The 20,821-nt window shown below is 43.9% G+C and overlaps 1 protein-coding gene across 3 annotated transcripts in view; it reads left to right on the forward strand.

Moving 5' to 3' along the window:
* The window catches only part of LOC106566164 (putative E3 ubiquitin-protein ligase RNF144A-A), a 69,791-nt gene that overhangs the window by 37,839 nt on the left and 11,131 nt on the right, over positions 1–20,821 (forward strand). For all 3 annotated transcript variants that reach the window (XM_014134191.3, XM_014134135.3, XM_014134063.3), the window contains exons 4-5: positions 10,800–10,860; positions 18,852–19,071. In XM_014134191.3, coding sequence (XP_013989666.1) covers positions 10,800–10,860; positions 18,852–19,071 — 281 coding nt within the window. The remainder of the gene's footprint in view (positions 1–10,799; positions 10,861–18,851; positions 19,072–20,821) is intronic.

Genomic DNA, 20,821 nt, shown 5'->3' on the forward strand with positions numbered 1-20,821 from the left:
GACAGTGTCACCAGCAAAGCACCCCCACACCATCAGACCTTCATGCTTCACGGTGGGAACCACACGTGTGGAGATCATCCGTTCACCTACTCTGCATTTCACAAAGATCTGGCAGTTGGAACCAAAAATCTCAAATTTGCACTCATCAGACCAAAGGACAGATTTCTGCTGATTTTAATGTTCTGTGCTCATGTTTCTTGGCCTAAGCAAGTCTCTTCTTATTATCGGTGTCCTTTAGTAGTGGTTTCTTTGCAGCAATTCGACAATGAAGGCCTGATTTTCATTGAGTCTTTGAACAGTTGATCTTGATGTGTCTGTTACTTGAACTCTTTGAAGCATTTATTTGGGCTGCAATCTGAGGTGCAGTTAACTACAATGAACTTATCCTCTGCAGCAGAGGTAACTCTGGGTCTTCCTTTCCTGTGGTGGTTCTCATGAGAGCCAATTTCATAGCGCTTGATGTTTTTTGTGACTGTACTTGAAGAAACTTTCAAAGTTCTTGAAATGTTCTGAATTGACTGACCTTCATGTCTTAAAAAAAAGGGGGTGGATCAGCTTAGTATTGCGGAAAGATAGTTGCTTCCATCAGTGTAATTGTCTGCATCATTTCCAATCCCCCATATATTTTTTTTGTGGTAAATATACATGCATACCTATGTAGACATACATACTTTTTTTTTTTTTTTGCAATTCTTTTAGAATTTTTGGGAATATACCTTTATTATTCCCCTTCCCCCAATTGGAGAAAACTAATGAACAATAACACTGAGGTTTCTACCTTCAGTTTATACATCTTATGCACATTTTACAGACACAATCTATTTTACAATAGTTATATTTTGTTTTTAGTCCTTCCTCCTATTTCTATTTGTAACTGTTATTTCACAACATCTCTGAATCAATATACATTTTACAGACCCCATATGTTTTACATTGTTTATCATGTTATTAGTCCCATCCTTCAGCTCCATTCAACCCCTCCCATCTATTTCTCAACACCATCCATTTTGGATTTCTATTTGCCATATATTTTTCAACTTTGCTGTGATGCTTGACAAAAGTACTGAACCTTTCTATTCTCATAGCTTTACAGATTGTAAATTAAAGAAACATTTTTGCTAAAATAATTATTATATTATTGATTGATTGACTATGGCTTTTCAAATCACCCAGTATATTGCTATCTGCAGCGCTAGTTCTAGGCAGATGTTGCAACTCTTTATCCATTCCTGGACCTGTGACCAAAAACGAGCTACATATGGACAGTACAAAAATAAATGATCTAATGACTCTGCCTCCTCACAGCAAAATCTGCAGAGCTGGGAAGATATAGAACATTCTTTTGGTTGCAAGAATTTTGTATAGTAATTTAAATTGAAAAATTTGAAGTTTTGAATCCGGTGTTTTGCGTATCAATTCATAAACAATGTGCCATGGAATAGGTACATCAAATGCCTTCCCAACTATTTAGCAATTTTATATGGCACAGCTGTCAGTTTTTTGGTCCTTGAAATTGATACATGTTGATATGTTTTATATATCACACTTTTTTTTCTTTAACCATTTCTGTTCTTTTAATACAGGGCCAACATACAAGTTCCTTACTTTTTCCCCCCCTTCTATTTGCCTCTTCCATTTTTGTGGTAATGCTGCAATTAGTTGGTTGTAATTTTGGGTAGAGCAGACATTTCCATATGTCCGTGTGAGCTGCATGTGTGACACAACTCCACCAGTCCTATTTATGATATCATTCTCTAAAATTATCCCTTTTTTTTAAACATTTCTTTGAAAAAATATTTTTTATTTTATCAATTAGTATATTTGAGTTTAACCACAATATTTGTTGTATTATGTGTTCTGTCTTTCCAGGTGGATTAAACTGAAATTACAACCAACTTTCTAAGGCTTGTTTAAAAAATAACGATATTTTGGAGATCATTTCCTTTTCAAACAACCGAAAGTGAGCAGGTGTAATCTGAATAAAGGTAAAAAGGCCATTCTTGAACCTAGGATGAGACATTCCTACCAATTTACTAGAAAACCAGTTTGGATTTAAGTGTAACTTTTTTATGACTGATGCCTTTAGTGAGAGGTCTAATGCTGTAATATTGAATAATTTCTGCCCTCCGAATTCATATTTGTTATAAATAGGCCTTTTTTAAAATTTTGTCTGGCTTGCCATTGCAAATAAAATTGAATATTTTTTTTGTTCATAAAATGTAAAAGCAGGTCACTAGGTGTAGGCAAAACCATAAGCAAATAGGTAAACTGTGATATGACTAAAGAGTTAATCAGGGTGATTTTTCCACAAATAGAAAGGTATTTTCCTTTCCATGGTAGCAAGATCTTATCTATTTTTGCTAACTTTCTATAAAAAATGATTGGAGTGAGATTTCTTTCTTTTGGGATTTGTATACCGAGTATGTCCACATCTCCATCAGACCATTTAATTGGTAAACTACACGGTAATGTAAAATGTGCATTTTTTTTGGTGATCCAATACGTAATATAGTACACTTAATTTTAATTTGGTTTTAATCCAGAGAGGATAGAAAAAGTATCTAGATCCTCTATGAGCCCGTGGAGAGATTCAATTTTTTTTTTAAAGAAAGCTTGAATCATCAGCGTAGAATGACACCTTAGTTTTTAAGCCACGGATTTCTAATCCCTTAAGATTAGATCAAACAATAATATTAACGGCTAACATTTCGATGGCAATAATAAATAAATATGCCGATAGTGGACCACCTTGTTTTACTCCTCTAGATAGTTTAAAACTTTCTGAGATGCAGCCATTATTTACTATTTTACACCTTGGGTTACTATACATAACTTTAACCCATTTTATAAGAGATTCCCCAAAATTTAAATATTCTAGGCATTTATATATAAACTCTAGTCGTACTTTATCAAAAGCCTTTTCAAAATCAGCTATGAAACCAGGCCTGGTGTCCCCGATATTTCATAGTATTCCATTGTTTCCAGTACTTGTCTTATATTATCTCCAATGTATCGTCCACGTAAAAACCCTGATTAGGATGAATAATATCTGACAATACTTTTTTAATTCTATGCGCAAGCATTTGGCTAGGATTTTTGCATCACAACACTGAAGTGTAAAAGGTCTCTAATTTTTTTAAATGGACTGGTCTTTATATATACCACTTGGATCCTGTTTCAATAATAATGATATCAGACCTTGTGTGTCCGATAAGCTACCATTTATATAGGAGTGGTTAAAACATGCTAATAATGGTCCTCTGAGTATATTAAAAAAAGTTTTGTATACTTCCACTGGTATGCCATCCAGCCCTGGAGTTTTCCCAGCCTTAAAGGCTTTAATTGCATCAAGAAGTTCCTCCTCTGTAATTTGGCCTTCACATGAGTCTTTCTGTACAGATGTTATTATTAGGAAAAAAATCCATATAATTATTTTCAGTTAGGGGAGATGGAGGAGATGGAAACGAAAACACCTTCATGTCTTAAAGTAATGATGGATTGCCGTTTCTCTTTGCTTATTTGAGTTGTACTTGCCATAATATGGACTTGGTCTTTTACCAAACAGGGTTATCTTCTGTATACCCCCCTATCTTGTCACAACACAACCGATTTGTCTCAAATGCATTAAGGAGGAAAGAAATTCCACAAATGAACTTTTATGAAGGCACACCTGTTAATTGATATGCATTCTGGGTGACTACCTCATGAAGCTGGTTGATAGAATGCCAAGAGTGTGCAAAGCTGTCATCAAGGCAAAGGGTGGCTACTTTGAAGAATCTCAATTATAAAATATATTTTGATTTGCCTAACTTTTATGGTTACTACGTTATTCCATTTCATAGTTTTGATGTCTTCAATATAATTCTACAATGTAGAAAATAGTCCAAATAGATAAAAAACCTGGAATGAGTAGGTGTCAACTTTTGACTGGTACTGTATAAAAAAATAAAAATAAACTGGTACATCTATCTATCTATCTATCTCATTTACATAAGTATTCAGGATCTTTACTCAGTACTTTGTTGAAGCACATTTGGCAGCAATTACAGCCTCGAGTCTTCTTGGGTATGACGATACAAGCTTGGCACACCTGTATTTGGGATGTTTCTCCCATTCTTCTCTGCAGATCCTCTCAAGCTCTGTCAGGTTGAATGGGGAGTGTTGCTGTACAGCTATTTTCAGGTCTCTCCAGAGAAGTTCGATCAGGTTCAAGTCCGGGCTCTGGCTGGGCCACTCAAGGTCTTGTCCCGAAGCCACTCCTGCATTGTCTTGGCTGTGTGCTTATGTTCATTGTCCTGTTGGAAGGTGAACCTTCGCCCCAGTTTGAGGTCCTGAGTGCTCTGGAGCAGGTTTTTGTCAAGGATCTCTGCTCCGTTCAGCTTTCCTGACTAATCTCCCAGTCCCTGTTGCTCAAAAGCATCCCCACAGCATGATGCTGCCACCACAATGCTTCACCGTAGGGATGGTGCTACGTTTCCTCCAGACGTGACACCTGGCATTCAGGCCAAAGAGTTCAATCTTGGTTTCATCAGACCAGAGAATCTTGTTTCTCATGGTTTGAGAGTCCTTTAGGTGCTTTTTGGCAAACTCCAAGTGGGCTGTCATGTTCCTTTTACTGAGGAGTGGCATTCATCTGGCCACTTTACCATAAAGGCCTGCTTTGGTGGAGTGCTGCAGAGATGGTTGTCCTTCTGGAAGGTTCTCCCATCTCCACAGAGGAACTCTGGAGCTCTGTCAGTGACCATCGGGTTCTTGGTCACCTCCCTGACCAAGGCCCATCTCCCCCGATTGCTCAGTTTGGCCGGCAGCCAGCACTAGGAAGAGTCTTGGTGGTTCCAACTTCTTCCATTTAAGAGTGATGGAGGCCGCAGTGCTCTTGGGGACCTTCACTGTTGCAGAAATGTTTTGGTCCCCTTCCCCAGATCTGTGCCTCGACACAATCCTGTCTCGGAGCTCTACGGACAATTCCTTCGACTTCGTGGCCTTGTTTTTGCTTTGACATGCACTGTCAACTGTGCGACCTTATATACACGTGTGCCTTTCCAAATCATGTCCAATCAATTGAATTTACCACAGGTGGACTCTTGTCAAGTTGTAGAAACATGTCAAGTATGATCAATGGAAACAGGATGCACCTGAGCTCAATTTCGAGTCTCAGTACAAAGAGTGTGAATACTTAGGTACATAAGGTATTTTTTATTTTTAATACATTTGCCAAAATTCTAAACCGGTTTTCACTTTGTCATTGTGGGGTATTGTGTGTAGATTGAGAAAGGGATTATATATAAAAAAAAAAATCAATTTTAGAATACGGCTGTAACGTAACAAAATGTGGAAAACGTCAAGCTGTCTGAATAATTTCCAAATGCACTTTGACACATTCCTACGCGATTTCCAGATTTTCACAGGTGGACCACTTACAAGTTAAATCATGGCGAAATGTTTTATTTTACCCATGTTTGGAACATAGGCTTTTACCAAATTGACAAGTTAAATTATTGTTATTTCTGGGGGTGTATTATTTACATTTACATTTAAGTCATTTAGCAGACGCTCTTATCCTCAGCGACTTACAAATTGGTGCATTCACCTTATGATATCCAGTGGAACAACCACTTTACAATAGTGCATCTAAATCTTTTTTGGGGGGGGGGGGTTAGAAGGATTACTTTATCCTATCCTAGGTATTAAGGCGGAGTAACGGCCACAGAAGAGGATGTTCTGGGTGTTGTTCGTGTTGCGTTAAGAACAGAAAGGGCTAGTCCGCTTTGAAGGTGTGTTTTTAGGTTTGCAAAAAGGAGCAGATAAAGTCGTATTCTACAAGCATGCTGGCGGTGGCGGTAGCTGCCTCGGTGCCCATCTCGTTCACCTCTATAAAGGCCTTGGGCACTACATCAGACACATCCAAGTCGTCATTGGGCGACATGCCTGAGAAATTGCTCCTGGATGAGTTGAAGTTGTTAATTATGCCCATGTTGGACTTAACTACTTTCAGGTCGTAGGTACATTTTGGTAGATTTACCCCTTACCTTTGTCATGACGTTGGCCTGTGGGTAAGGTTTATGACCCCCCCCATAAATACCTTTCTCCCTTCCCTCTCTCTCTGACTCTACTGAAGGACTCTTGAATAGCCTTTGTTAAACATAGAGAGTCTGGGAACATCAACCAGTGGGGGGAAAGGAACCATATTTCGATAATAGGACCAGTTGAAAATATGCGTTGGTACTTAATGAATAGGATGTCAGTTCGGTTGTCATCTGAGACATTATGACTGATGACAGGACGACAAACTGTATCTGGGAAAGTCTACACATTCTAGTTATCGGATTCACATGGAATTGTTGTTCAGTTTAAATGCAATTTAAATGAAACTATTTCTGAAAAGATTAAATGTAATTTTAGCTTCCAAATGAGAGAATTGGGTTTTCATAAGGTTAGAGCCCTGCTCAATCAGTGGCCCGCCCCTGTGAAGAGACATGGGTTATAAACTATGAAACACACCCTTCTCTCCCTCCACTATATAAGCCCTTGACGAAAATGTAACCTTCTGTTCCGAGGACGATAGGACGACGGTCCATACGTTAAAAAGGACTAACATGTCAACTACAGAAATAAGCCAACCTCAGCGTGAGCTTTGGTTGTGAATTGTATGAACTTTGAACTCTTATTCACTAAAGAAGTGAGACCTCCTAGCCTTGAGTTAGCAACAGCAGCTGTAAACGTGGGCTGGGAAAGGACGGACGACGTATCCAGTATAACACACAACGAAGATACTACAACGTATCCAATTTACCAGCAGAGACATTCTTCCGAGGACAGGAAGATCTCTGTTGGCCAACACGGCCAGCATCTACGACCAACCTACGGAAGCCACAGAGTAAATATTTATTGCATTTTCCTTTTCCAAATGGGCGGTAATTTAGAATGCATAAGATACTGTAGTTACGAAAGCTTAGCTTCTCCATTTGTTCCTCAGTCTTCCCGCTCTTTCATTCAAGCCCAACCACCTCTTTGTGTAACAAGCCAGCATACAGGTTCCATTTGTATTGCTGATTCAACTTGTTAGCCAGGGTTCGTGAAGATAACCAAGAATTTACAACTTTCAGATGAGACTGAAATAAGGTGACGATTAATATTGACTGCTATTGATGTAAAATATTGCTAACTTTATTCGGAAGATAACAGCTCTATAAATTTTTTTTTGTGGTGTCCCGACTTTCTAGTTAATTACATTTACATGATTAGCTCAATCAAGTAATATTAATTACAGAGAAAGGATTTTATAGAATAGCATGTCATATCACTTAATCCGGCATAGCCAAAGACACGACACCTTCATGTACTGCATTATTTTTGGCCCCGTCCACGTCGCAGAGTTCTTGTGAGATTCTTCTTCAGCTTCTCAACCCCAGTGGTGAAACTCCAGCTTTTCAACCCTCATCAGGGAGCATGATGAGCATGCCCTATGATGGGAATGATCTGAGAATCTTCAGAGTCTGGCAGTTGGTTTCAGGGATGACTGCCAATTGGAAATTGTTATTATTTCCACGGCACACTCAATGTACAATCTTGCTCACTTTGAACTGAGCTTCTCTGGTTTTGACGTACTCAAATGCCTCTTTCCGCTGGTCCTTGAAGTAGATGGCATTCACCAACACTTTGTTAGTTTCCAGTCCCCTCCCACCATGTTCTTGATTTTCCTCTCTGTTTCTCCACCTAGCTGTTTAAGTTCACCCTAGCAGCCTCTCCACTGGACTTGAAGGTGACAGACTCCAACTCTGCACCGTAGTACTACTTGGTTTCATTGAGAAATGCTTCAGCAAACTTGTAAGACTGGTCTCCTTACAGGCGTTAAGCCAGGCTCAGTGCATATGGGGCTCCCTCCTTTGTTCAGCACAGGCAAGAGTTTTCTGAACCCGTGATGGATGTCACCCTCAACTTTGAAGAGATCCAAGGAAAAGCTTTTTGCCACAGACAGCGATGACATCCTTACTCTTGAGGCAGGAATGATTATGGCCTAATGGGGAACTGCAGTTCGATTTATAAAGCAGGAAGTGGGAGGGGAGTTCAAGAAAAGATGACTGCCACATGCACAGAGTATGTGGCACAGATGAAAAGTATTCAATAAAAAGAAAGTAACAAAGCGCAATATAAGCATGCAGGTACATTAAAGAAAAATATATGCATTTTATAGATAATTTTTCTTAGATTTCACTCTCACATAGTTAATGTCTCTGTACCTTGACACTTAGCCTGTGTGCAAGCAACTTTAATTCACGCTTCAGGTTTTTCAGTACTTAGCTCTTGTTAACCTGTTGGGTCTAGGGGGCAGCATTTGCACGTCTGGATAAAAAAAATGTACCCGATTTAATCTGGTTACTAATCCTACCCAGTAACTAGAATATGCATATACTTATTATATATGGATAGAAAACACTCTAAAGTTTCCAAAACTGTTTGAATGGTGTCTGTGAGTATAACAGAACTCATTTGGCAGGCAAAACCCTGAGACATTTTCTGACAGGAAGTGGATACCTGATGTGTTGTATTGACTTTAAACCTATCCCATTGAAAAACACAGGGGTTTAGGAATATTTTGGCACTTCCTATTGCTTCCACTAGATGTCACCAGCCTTTACAAAGTGTTTTGAGTCTTCTGGAGGGAGATCTGACCGAACAAGAGCCATGGAACGGTGATGTCCCATTAGACACCTGGCGCGCTACTTCATGTTGGGTACCCTCGTTCCAATACGTTATAAAAGACTATGCATTCGTCCACCTTGAATATTATTCATGTTCTGGTTAAAAAAGGCCCTAATGATTTATGCTATACAACGTTTGACATGTTTGAACGAACGGAAATATATTTTTTCCCCTCGTTCATGACGAGAAGTCCGGCTGGCTTACATCATGTGCTAACGAGACGGAGATTTTTGGACATAAATGATGAGCTTTTTTGAACAAAACTACATTCGTTATGGACCTGTGATACCTGGAAGTGACATCTGATGAAGAGAATCAAAGGTAATGGATTATTTACATAGTATTTTCGATTTTAGATCTCCCCAACATGACGTCTAGTCTGTATCGCAACGCGTATTTTTCTGGGCACAGTGCTCAGATTATTGCAAAGTGTGATTTCCCAGTAAGGTTATTTTTAAATCTGGCAAGTTGATTGCGTTCAAAAGATGTAAATCTATAATTCTTTAAATGACAATATAATATTTTACCAATGTTTTCTAATTTTAATTATTTAATTTGTGACGCTGACTTGACTGCCGGTTATTGGAGGGAAACGATTTCCTCAACATCAATGCCATAGTAAAACGCTGTTTTTGGATATAAATATCAACTTGATAGAACTAAAAATGCATGCATTGTCTAACATAATGTCCTAGGAGTGTCATCTGATGGAGATTGTAAAAGGTTAGTGTATCATTTTAGCTGGTTTTATGGTTTTGGTGACCCTGTCTTTGACTTGACAAAACATTACACACAACTCTTGTAAATGTACTGTCCTAACATACTCTAAATTTATGCTTTCGCCGTAAAACCTTTTTGAAATCGTAAAACGTGGTTAGATTAAGGAGATGTTTATCTTTCAAATGGTGTAACATAGTTGTATTTTTGAAAAATTTGAATTTTGACATTTATTTGGATTCAAATTTGCCGCTCTTGAAATGCACCTGCTGTTGATGGAGTGCACCACGGGTGGCACGCTAGCGTCCCACCTAGCCCCAAGAGGCTAACAACTGCTAATATTAGTATTGATCAAAAACAATGGAAGTGAAGGTGGTGTCTTGGATGTGAAGAGGACAGGTTTTATAATGTCACTGAAATTGTCTTTCCTGGCCCAACTTTTATTGATATTTAGTCCTTTTTGAACAACACTTACTATGAACATATAGATAAGTATGTGAGTTGTTTGGATTAATTACATTTGTTCACATGTCCTTCAAAGAGCTCCACATCCATTCCTGAGACCTGAAGCTGCAGAAGGACTGTTTTAATTGGGGTTTCCTGCTGAGCAGACATTAGCCTTCCCCCAAGCTGCCTCCACACAGTAATCTGCCCTAGCTTCGGCTCCCTCGCACCGCAGCAAGCATCTGGCCTAGCTCCCTCGCACCGCAGCAAGCATCTGGCCTAGCTCCCTCGCACCGCAGCAAGCATCTGGCCTAGCTCCCTCGCACCGCAGCAAGCATCTGGCCTAGCTCCCTCGCACCGCAGCAAGCATCTGGCCTAGCTCCCTCGCACCGCAGCAAGCATCTGGCCTAGCTCCGGCTCCCGCTCTAAACGTGTCATCGTGCTTATACAGAGTGGATGGGCTCTGCTCGCCTGCATCCTTCACCGATTTGAGGTCAATCCAAGGGCACCGCGCCTCGCCTCTCCAGGTAGTTTGCTTGATGGACTCTCTCTCTCTCTGTCTCGGAGGCTGGTGGCACAGCCGTATGTTTCCAATCAATCAAAGTCACTGGCCCTTTAATAGAACCCGGCTTGTAACTCAAGTCAGACGGTGTACTCAGCCAGCTGCTATGACAGCTACGTCTTTGATAAACCCCCCCACCACCGAATGTTCTTTTCATCGTCCCGTAATGACCACATTTAACCCTCCGTATAGCTAGCCAGTATGCATATATTCCTCTCTTTAAAACAGGTGCGCTAGTTCTAATGATGCTGGAATTGAGTGGGGTTTTGTAATTGATAATTTTGTGGTGTAACTGAAAGCATCCTGTCCGATATTCGCTTGGTAAGCTATCAAAAGCATGTTCCTAACTGTTCCTCTTCTCTTCCTCCTGCAGATCGAGTGCATGGTGGCTTCAGAGGTTATGCAGAGACACAAGAAGCTACAGTTTGAAAGGGGTGAGTGGGAGAGGAACCGATCTGTGATAGCCTCACCACTCATAGCCTGGCGTGTGAGCCTGGCGTGTGAGCCTGGCGTGTGAGCCTGGCGTGTGAGCCTGGCGTGTCGAGCCCGGCGTGTCGAGCCCGGCGTGTCGAGCCCGGCGTGTCGAGCCCGGCGTGTCGAGCCCGGCGTGTCGAGCCCGGCGGGGTGTGTGCCGTGCGCGTGTGTCGAGCCCGGCGGTGTGTGTGTGTCTCGCGCCCGTGTCTCGCGCCCGTCGGGTGTGTGTGTCTCGCGCCCGTGTCTCGCGCCCGTCTGTGTGTGTCTCGCGCCCGTGTCTCGCGCCCGTCTGTGTGTGTGTCTCGCGCCCGTGTCTCGCGCCCGTCTGTGTGTGTGTCTCGCGCCCGTGTCTCGCGCCCGTCTGTGTGTGTGTCTCGCGCCCGTCTGTGTGTGTGTGTGTCTCGCGCCCGTCTGTGTGTGTGTGTGTCTCGCGCCCGTCTGTGTGTGTGTGTGTCTCGCGCCCGTCTGTGTGTGTGTGTGTGTCTCGCGCCCGTCGTGTGTGTGTGTGTGTGTCTCGCGCCCGTCGTGTGTGTGTGTCTCGCGCCCGTCTGTCTGTGTGTGTGTCTCTCGCCCGTCTGTGTGTCTCGCGCCCGTCTGTGTGTGTGTGTGTCTCGCGCCCGTGTGTGTGCGTCTCGCGCCCGTCTGTGTGTGTGTGTGCGTCTTGCGCCCGTCTGTGTGTGTGTGCGCGCGTCTCGCGCCCGTGTGTCCGTCCGTGTGTGTGTCTCGCGCCCGTCCGTGTGTGTGTCTGTGTGTGTGTGTCTCGCGCCCGTGTGTCCGTCCGTGTGTGTCTCGTGTCCGTGTGTGTGTGTGTCTCGTGCCCGTGTGTCTCGTGCCCGTGTGTGTGTGTGTCTCGTGCCTGTGTGTGTCTCGTGCCCGTGTGTGTGTCTGTCTGTCTGTCTGTCTGTCTGTCTGTCTGTCTGTCTGTCTGTCTGTCTGTCTGTCTGTCTGTGTGTGTCTGTGTCTGTCTGTGTCTGTCTGTGTCGTCTGTCTGTCTGTGTCTGTCTGTGTCTGTGTCTGTCTGTCTGTGTCTGTCTGTGTCTGTCTGTCTGTGTCTGTCTGTCTGTGTCTGTCTGTCTGTGTCTGTCTGTGTCTGTCTGTCTGTCTGTCTGTCTGTCTGTCTGTCTGTGTCTGTCTGTCTGTCTGTCTGTCTGTCTGTCTGTCTGTGTCTGTCTGTCTGTCTGTCTGTCTGTCTGTCTGTCTGTCTGTCTGTCTGTCTGTCTGTCTGTCTGTCTGTCTGTCTGTCTGTCTGTCTGTCTGTCTGTCTGTCTGTCTGTCTGTCTGTCTGTCTGTCTGTCTGTCTGTCTGTCTCGCGCGCGTCTCGCTCCAGCCTGTCTGTTTGTGTGCGTGTGTGTGTCTCGCTCCAGCCTGTCTGTTTGTGTGCGTGTGTGTGTCTCGCTCCAGCCTGTCTGTTTGTGTGCGTGTGTGTGTCTCGCGCCCTCTGTGCGTGTGTGTGTGTCTCGCGCCCGTGTGTGTGTGTCTCGCGCCCGTCTGTTTGTGTGTGTGTCGCGCCCGTCTGTCTCGCGCGCGTGTGTGTGTCTCGCTCCAGTGTGTGTGTGTGTGTGTCTGTGTGTCTCTCGCCCGTCTGTGTGGGTGTGTGTGTCTCACGCCTGTGTGTGTGTGTGTCTGTGTGTCTCGCGCCCGTGTGTGTGTGTCTCGCGCCCGTGTGTGTGTCTCGCTCCAGCCTGCCTGTTTGTGTGTGTGTGTCTCTCGCCTGGGTGTGTGTGTCTCGCGCCCTCTGTGTGGGTGTGTGTGTCTCGCGTGTGTGTGTGTGTCTCGCGCCCGTGTCGTGTGTGTCTCGCCGCGCCGCGTGTGTCTCGCTCCAGTCTGTGTGTGTGTGTCTGTGTGTCTCTCGCCCGTCTGTGTGGGTGTGTGTGTCTCGCGCCCTTTGTGTGGGGGTGTGTGTGTGTCTCGCCCGTCTGTGTGGGTGTGTGTGTGTGTCTCTCGCCCGTCTGTGTGGGTGTGTGTGTGTCTCTCGCCCGTCTGTGTGTGTGTGTCTCTCGCCCGTCTGTGTGGGTGTGTGTGTGTCTCTCGCCCGTCTGTGTGGGTGTGTGTGTGTCTCTCGCCCGTCTGTGTGGGTGTGTGTGTGTCTCTCGCCCGTCTGTGTGGGTGTGTGTGTGTCTCTCGCCCGTCTGTGTGGGTGTGTGTGTGTCTCTCGCCCGTCTGTGTGGGTGTGTGTGTGTCTCTCTCGCCCGTCTGTGTGGGTGTGTGTGTGTGTGTGTGTGTGTGTGTGTGTGTGTGTGTGTGTGTGTGTGTGTGTGTCTCGCGCCCGTCTGGGTGTGTGTGTGTGTCTCGCGACCGTCTGTGTGGGTGGGTGTGTGTGTGTGTGTGTGTCTCGCGACCGTCTGTGTGGGTGTGTCTCGCGACCGTCTGTGTGGGTGTGTCTCGCGACCGTCTGTGTGGGTGTGTCTCGCGACCGTCTGTGTGGGTGTGTCTCGCGACCGTCTGTGTGGGTGTGTCTCGCGACCGTCTGTGGGTGTGTCTCGCGACCGTCTGTGTGTGTGTCTCGCGACCGTCTGTGTGTGTGTCTCGCGACCGTCTGTGTGTGTGTCTCGCGACCGTCTGTGTGTGTGTGTGTGTGTGTCTCGCGACCGTCTGTGTGTGTGTGTGTGTCTCGCGCCCGTGTGTGTGTGTTTCGCGCCCGTGTGTGTGTGTGTCGCTCGTCCGTCTGTGTGTGTGTGTGTGTCGCTTGTCCGTATGCGTGTGTGTGTGTCGCTCGTCCTTATGCATGTGTCGCTCGTCCGTGTGTGTGTGTGTGTGTGTGTCTCGTGCCCGTCCGTAGGTGTCTACTCTGGTCACAGGAGCCCCACCTGTCTCCCTCGTCTCCCCACACCATTTTAAAGTGATCTGGAGGACAATGACAACCCTCTACGTTGTCGTGTGTACAGCCTTTGTCCACTCTCTCTCATTCTTTACCTGGACTCTCACGGCTTTACACACAGACGGGCGCGAGACACACACACACACACACACACACACACACACACACACACACACACACACACACACACACACACACACACACACACACACACACACACACAGGATTATCAGCAGTGTCACCCCGGATCAGAATGTTTGTCCTGTTGGCTGACCTATCGTGTCCTGGCTTCAAGCCGGTCTCTGTCCCAATCAAAGTTAAACACAACCTGCTATCAAAGAGAGAAAAGAGGGCTTTCGGAAAGTATTCAGACCTCTTTCCTTTTTCCACATTTTGTTATGTTACAGTAGGACTGGGCGATATATCAATAATTATCGAGGTAATTACTTCCCTCAATAACGATATAAAAACGTTTAGATTAATTTTCGATAATGTCGATATAGAATAATTAGGTACAGCAGTCCATTTCATCTCTGACGCAGCAGGAACGTGCGGCGGAGAAGTGAAAATATGCACGTGGAGACGCCGACTAAAAACCACTTAGCACCTCGAGTGATGGAGTAGTGATGTAGGTGAAAACAGTGGCAGTGAGCCATGGAGAAGGAGCAGCTTCCAACATAGAAATTATTGATAAAAAGGGTTCAACTGTTTCAGTTATTTGGAAGTGGTTTGGCTTTTTGAAGTCCGACAAAGAGCTGAGCAATGTTCGGTGCAAATTGTGCCTTATACATGTGGCTACCAAGTCACCATCTGAAGAAAAATCACTCTTTGCCACATGCAGAAAGTTTGAGTTTGCACCACGGTATTGATAAACGCCCCTCAAGCACCAGCCAATCTAGGAATGTTCGCCCGACGCAGTCAACACTGACAGCGTTTATGCCCTACGAACAAACATCGAAAAGACACAAAGACACCGCAAAAGCTCTTATGCATTGCATTGCTAAGGACGAGCTACCAATTAGTGCAGTCGAAAAGGAAGGTTTCAAGAGGCTTATCAATTTAATTGACCCCAGGTATGTGCCCCCTGGCTGCAAACATTTCTCTCACACCGCACTGCCTAAACTCTACGCCGAGTGTAGAGAAAAAGTTGAGGAACAGCTCAAGACAGATTTGATGTATGTTGCTACTACTACCTATCTGTGGTCTAGTCACACGTCAGAGTCCTATATTTGCTTCACTATCCACTGTATTGACAAAGACTGGAGTCTTCTAAATAAATGCCTTCAAACATCATACTTTCCCGACGAAGCTATAGCAGAGGGGCTCATTGACGCTCTCGCCTCCTTGGGACTCAGTCAAGACAGACAGGTCTGCATTACAATGGATAGTGGTGCGAATGTGGTGAAGGCCGCTCAAATCAACAAATGGACCCGTCTGCAATGTTTTTGGATATCGTCTGCACTTGGCCATTCGTAAGTAACCTTGTCAATTGTGTATATTGAAGTGATTGGTTAGATGAAACTAAATGTGCATTTTTTTTTTTCATCAACTGATTAAGTTAAATATTACATTTGTACGTAACTAAAGGGATTATTGTGATTTTAACATTTTATTAAAATCTCTTGATTTCTCTTAGTGGGTAGAGACTAACGGGTGGATTGAGCAATTGGAGTGTGTAAGAAAGTGGTAGGTGCCTTTTCCTATTCATGGAAAAAGAAGAGAGACCTGACAGTCGCTCTAAAAGAACACAACCTACCCCAGCACAAGTTGGTGACAGTCGCCTACCAGCTGGGGATCACGTCAAAACATGGTGCAAAGAGTACTGGAGCAGGGGAAAGCCATTTCACAGGTCATGTCCAGTGACAAGAAGACCCGACACTTAGCTCCCACCTATACAGATGTTCTTGAGTCCATCAACCAGGCAGTGACCCCACTCCTAGAAATCACAGATGCTCTGTCTGGTGAGTCTTATGTCAGTGTGTCTTACCTGAAGCCAGTACTACACCTGTTCAATAGAGGTCATGAAACCTGATGATGGTGAAACAGAGCTCATCAAAACAATAGTCATGGACTATCTGAATGAGAAATATGATGAACCTAGCCACAGATGGCCTCCTAGACATAGCCAACCCTCGGTTTAAAACACATTACATCAAAGAAGAGAAGCAAGAGCTGTCTCAGAGATGGCCAATGAGGGACATGAAAACCCAAGCCCAGCACAGCGAGATGTCGCTGCTGCTTCACCACAACTGACAGCTAAAAAGAGTCACTCGGCAGTTTTTTCAAAAAGTCATGCTCCACCACCACAGGTCTTAATGAAATCCAGCTGGTAGAAAAGGAACTCAGCTGCTAACTTCAGTCTCCTAATGCTGACAGTGAAACCAATCCCCTGGACTGGTGGAAGATCCACCCAAAAAACTTTCCCAAAGTCAGCCACCTGGCAAAGCGCTACCTGTGCATTCCTGCGACCAGCTCCCCCTCAGAGCGGGTTTTTTAGCACCGGTGGAAACATAGTGACCTGCCGAAGGGCAGCTTTAAAGCCAGAGACCGTAGACAGACTTGTCTTTCTTGCTTGTAACTTGTAAGACAACTACTACCCCAACTTCAACTCTGATGTGCCATTAGTCTAACAGTTATAATGCATATTGACTTGCACTATTTTATTTAGTCTTTTTTTTTCTTTTTTTTTCTCATTACTTATGGGTTTACAGCTTTTAAAAAAGTGGATTTAAAATGTTATTTGTGAGTTCTACTTCTGACAATAAATAAGAAACATTAAAGCCTTTGGTTTGTTCAGGCATTCTTGAGTCTGAAGCAGATATTAACCTTTTTAAACATTATTTGATTATTGTGATAATTATCGTTATCGAATTAAAAAATATATATATCATTTATTTTCAATATCGCCCAGCCCTACGTTACAGCCTTGTTCTAAAATGTATTAAATTAAAAAAAAATCCTCATCAATCTACACACAATACCCCATAATGACATTGAAAACAGGTTTTTAGACATTTTTACAAATGTATTAAAAATAAGAAACCGAAACCTTATTTACATAAGTTTCAGACCCTTTACTACGAGACTCGAAATTAAGCTCAGGTCCATTCTGTTTCCATTGATCATCCTAAAGATGTTTCTACAACTTGGAGTCCACCTGTGGTAAATTCAATTGATTGGACATGATTTGGAAAGGCACACACCTGTCTAAATAAGGTCCCACAGTTGACAGTGCATGTCAGAGCAAAAACCAGGTCATGAGGTCGAAGGAATTGTCCGTAGAGCTCCGGGGCAGGATTATGTCAAGGCACAGATCTGGGGAAGGGTACCAAAACATTTCTGCAGCATTGGAGGTCCCCAAGAACATAGTGGCCTCCATAATTCTTAAATAGAAGTTCGGAACCATCCAAGACTCTTCCTAGAGCTGGACGCCCGGCCAAACTGAGCAATCGGGAGAAGGGCCTTCGTCAGGGAGGTGACCAAGAACCCAGTGGTCACTCTGCTAGAGCTCTTGAGTTCCATGTTGGAGATGGAAGAACCTTCCAGAAGGACAACCATCTCTGCAGCACTCCACCAATCAGGCCTTTATGATAGAGTGCCCAGACAGAAGCCACTCCTCAGATAAAGGCACATGACAGCCTGCTTTGAGTTTACCATAAGGCACCTAAAGACTCTGACCATGAGAAACAAGATTCTCTGGTCTGATGAAACCAAGATTGAACTCTTTGGCCTGAATGCCAAGCATCACGTCTGGAGGAAACCTGGCACCATCCCTATGGTGAAGCATGGAGGTGGCAGCATCAAGCTGTAGGGATGTTTTTCAGCGGCAGGGACTGGGAGATTAGTCAGGATCGAGGGAAAGATGAACAGAGCAAAGTACATAGATTCTTGATGAAAACCTGTTCCAGAGTGTTCAGGACCTCCGACTAGGGTGACGGTTCACCTTCCACCAGAACAACGACCCTAAGCACACAGCCAAGACAAGGCGGGAGTGCCTTTGGGACAAGTCTCGGAATGTCCTTGAGTGGCCCAGCCATAGCCCGGACTTGAACCCAATCGAACTTCTCTGGAGAGACCTGAAAATTGCTGTCTAGCGACGCTCCACGTCCAACCTGACAGAGCATGAGAGGACCTGCAGAGCAGAATGAGAGATTTGCTTTTTGCGCCATACCGAAGAAGTCTCAGCGCTGTAATTGCTGCCAAAGGTGCTTCAACAAAGTACTGAGTAAAGTAGTCTGAATACTTATGTAAACATTTTTTAAAACATTTACATAAGCCCTAGATTGCTTTGGAATGACACTTCCGGTTTTGTCTGGAAATACTCGGGAGAAAAGGGATTTTTTCTCAGGATGGAACACTTTGTAAAATGTCAGGAAAATATTCAACCATAGTGTGCATGCATACAAAAAAACACACACAATATGGTGACCGTGGCCACATTAGATCCCCATAAATGGGTAAAAATATTTAAGAAAAGCCAGGGAGAAGAGTGGGTAAAGGCAGTCAGCCATCTCATCAGCGTTCCAGGCCAGCGAGTCAGAATAGTGTCTGAAATAGTTCCGTATTTGGCAGAGCCAAAGACTGCATGTGGAATTGTGTGCAAGCAAGGGGCTGTTGCATTGGACACAAGCAGTGTGTTTTTTTGATTGGGACAGGATGGTTTGTTTTGTAGCGACAGACCAAACATTGAGCATCTGCCAGTTTTGTTAAGTTCGGTAGATGCTAATTTAATTTAAATGGTGAAAAATAGAAGTGCATTTAGCTGCCCTGTTATGGACCAACTGAAGGTGATTTTGTGTATGTCAAATTACACATGATTGGGAGTTTGTTTACGTCAGTCACAATTGCGATTGGTTTGGTACACATACAATCTCACTATACACACAGACATGAAAGACGACAATCAATAAAGTAGTAAAATAATACATAGAATTATTGTATTTGGATTGTTTTTGCTATCATTAATATCACTGTAATTTCTGCAAAACGCCATTGCATTGAATGTGTGTTACCACATGTAGAGACATAGGCACTACAATCACTTATGACCTCAGGTCACCATGCCACTACCACACAGGCGGGCGGGGGTTACAGTACAGTCTTTTGGTGACACCTGGTTTTGTGCCACCGCAGAGGTGCTTCTGGACCCGTGTCTGACGTGGTGCCCGTCGTCGTCGTGCCAGGCAGTGTGCCAGCTGAAGGAGACTGAGGTGGCGCTGCCCCAACTGGTGCAGTGTGCCGTGTGCACCCTGGAGTTCTGCTCCGCCTGCAAGGCTAACTGGCACCCCGGGCAGGCCTGCCCACCACCGGAGAACAACCTGCCCATCACCGCCTTCCTACCTGGAGAGACCAGGTATGGAACTAGACGGTCTCCTCTAGCCTTGGCGGTATACCAGGGTATTTGGAAGAAGCCACGGGATGGTTTTTCAATTGTCAATACCGTTTAAACAATTTATTTTTGAAGTTTTTTTTAAATAAATGGGTATTTGTTGCTACTTTTTAAGTAAAACATGCTTTCAACTTGTGCAATATGTTCGGAGATAAAGAACATTGCGTTCTTCATTTCACCTGTCACATTATTATGAAGCTTATGGTAGACCCCAGTCACCTGGCATTTGTTTACAAGCATACAACGACGATAGACCGGAGCCTTTTGAGTCACTAACTGTTGTGTGGCATGCGCCAGGTGATCTAGTTAAGGTATGGAATTCACAACTAAATGTTTGCCCGCTGGAAATCTTATAACTATTTTTAAGTTAACTGTCTAAAATGTGATAAATGCTCTGCAGTTGTGCGTTTGATTTGCTAATTTAGTAGGTAGTTAGCTATCTAGCTAACGTTAAGTGGTTAGCTTCTTCGAAAATTAAGCATTCGCTTGGTAACAGCAGAGAATCACCTCCTTGATCAAGAGTCTTGCAGGCTAATATTTGTTTTGTGCGTGCTGCAAACTGAGTACAATTTTTTTTGTTACTTGTTTAGGTTAGAAACTGCACAAAGTGTTTGCAATGTGCTCGTTAGCATTCTCTATGGAATTTGACATGTACTTGTTAGCATTGCTAACCTTTTGGATTACAGAGTATCACTGAACCTTGTGTTCACTGCTGGTATTACTGAATATCCCAGTATGGCACAAAGTCTGTATAAAGGTATGACCATCTAGATAGCACCCAAGAGTCTTCTTTCCTTTTTCTTCATCTCAATCACTTCCTATCCTCCCGGACACATCCTTCCTACCCGTAAGAGACCAGGTATAAAGCTGGAGTTTTGTCCTCTTCCTCCTCCTGTCTTCACCATCTTTAAGATGCCCTCCAGCCATCTTTGAACTTTTTACTGTTGAAAAGCGATATCCCAAGTATAAATACATTCATGTACATACACTAAAGGGTAAAACAAAAAATCTGTTTTGAGCAAAAAGTTTACTGCAGACTTCAAGGTGTATAGGGCATTCAAGCCAAAGTTGGTCTCATGGCATGTCGTGATGTCATCAGCCTCCCCCTTGTTTGAGGAGCAATAGAGAACAAAAGAGAGAAGGCTTACCCCCCCCCCCCCCCCTCCCCCACGTGTGCTCTGTCATGACTTACCTGGACCACCTTTTGATGTGCCTTTTTGTTAAGTAAATCGGATCTTAAATTAAGTGAAAAAGAGACTGTAGTGCCACTTTAACTCACTCTCCTTCCCATCACCTCAAACTAATTGAGTAGGGTTACACTCGTGACCACTGAATGACATTTCATCCCAAAAAGCAGCAACCTGCTTAACTGGCTTTCCACAATAAATTACACTGTAAGCATTGTTTTGTTGAGAGCATAAACATAAGTTTGTTCTTAATGTTCTTATTTTGGAAACCCTGGTGCCATGATCCACATACACACATGCATTGTTTTTAGCCGTCATTGTTTCCTTCTCATGTTGATGATCTGTCCTCTACCTAGGACACAGCCTCTGTCCTCTCTACTGAAGACACTGTGAGGACACAACCTCTGGTCCCTGTGGGAACCTGTATTTACAATCCAGCCAGCTCTCTGTTTCTGGATACCAGCCTAGCTACTGCTGTTGATGGTTCCAGGAAGCCTGCTGCTCTCATGCGTAACGCTATGGCATGA

The sequence above is a fragment of the Salmo salar genome, chromosome 01, assembly GCF_965601325.2.
Source record: "Salmo salar chromosome 01, fSalSal1, whole genome shotgun sequence".
Taxonomy (NCBI): Eukaryota; Metazoa; Chordata; class Actinopteri; order Salmoniformes; family Salmonidae; genus Salmo; species Salmo salar.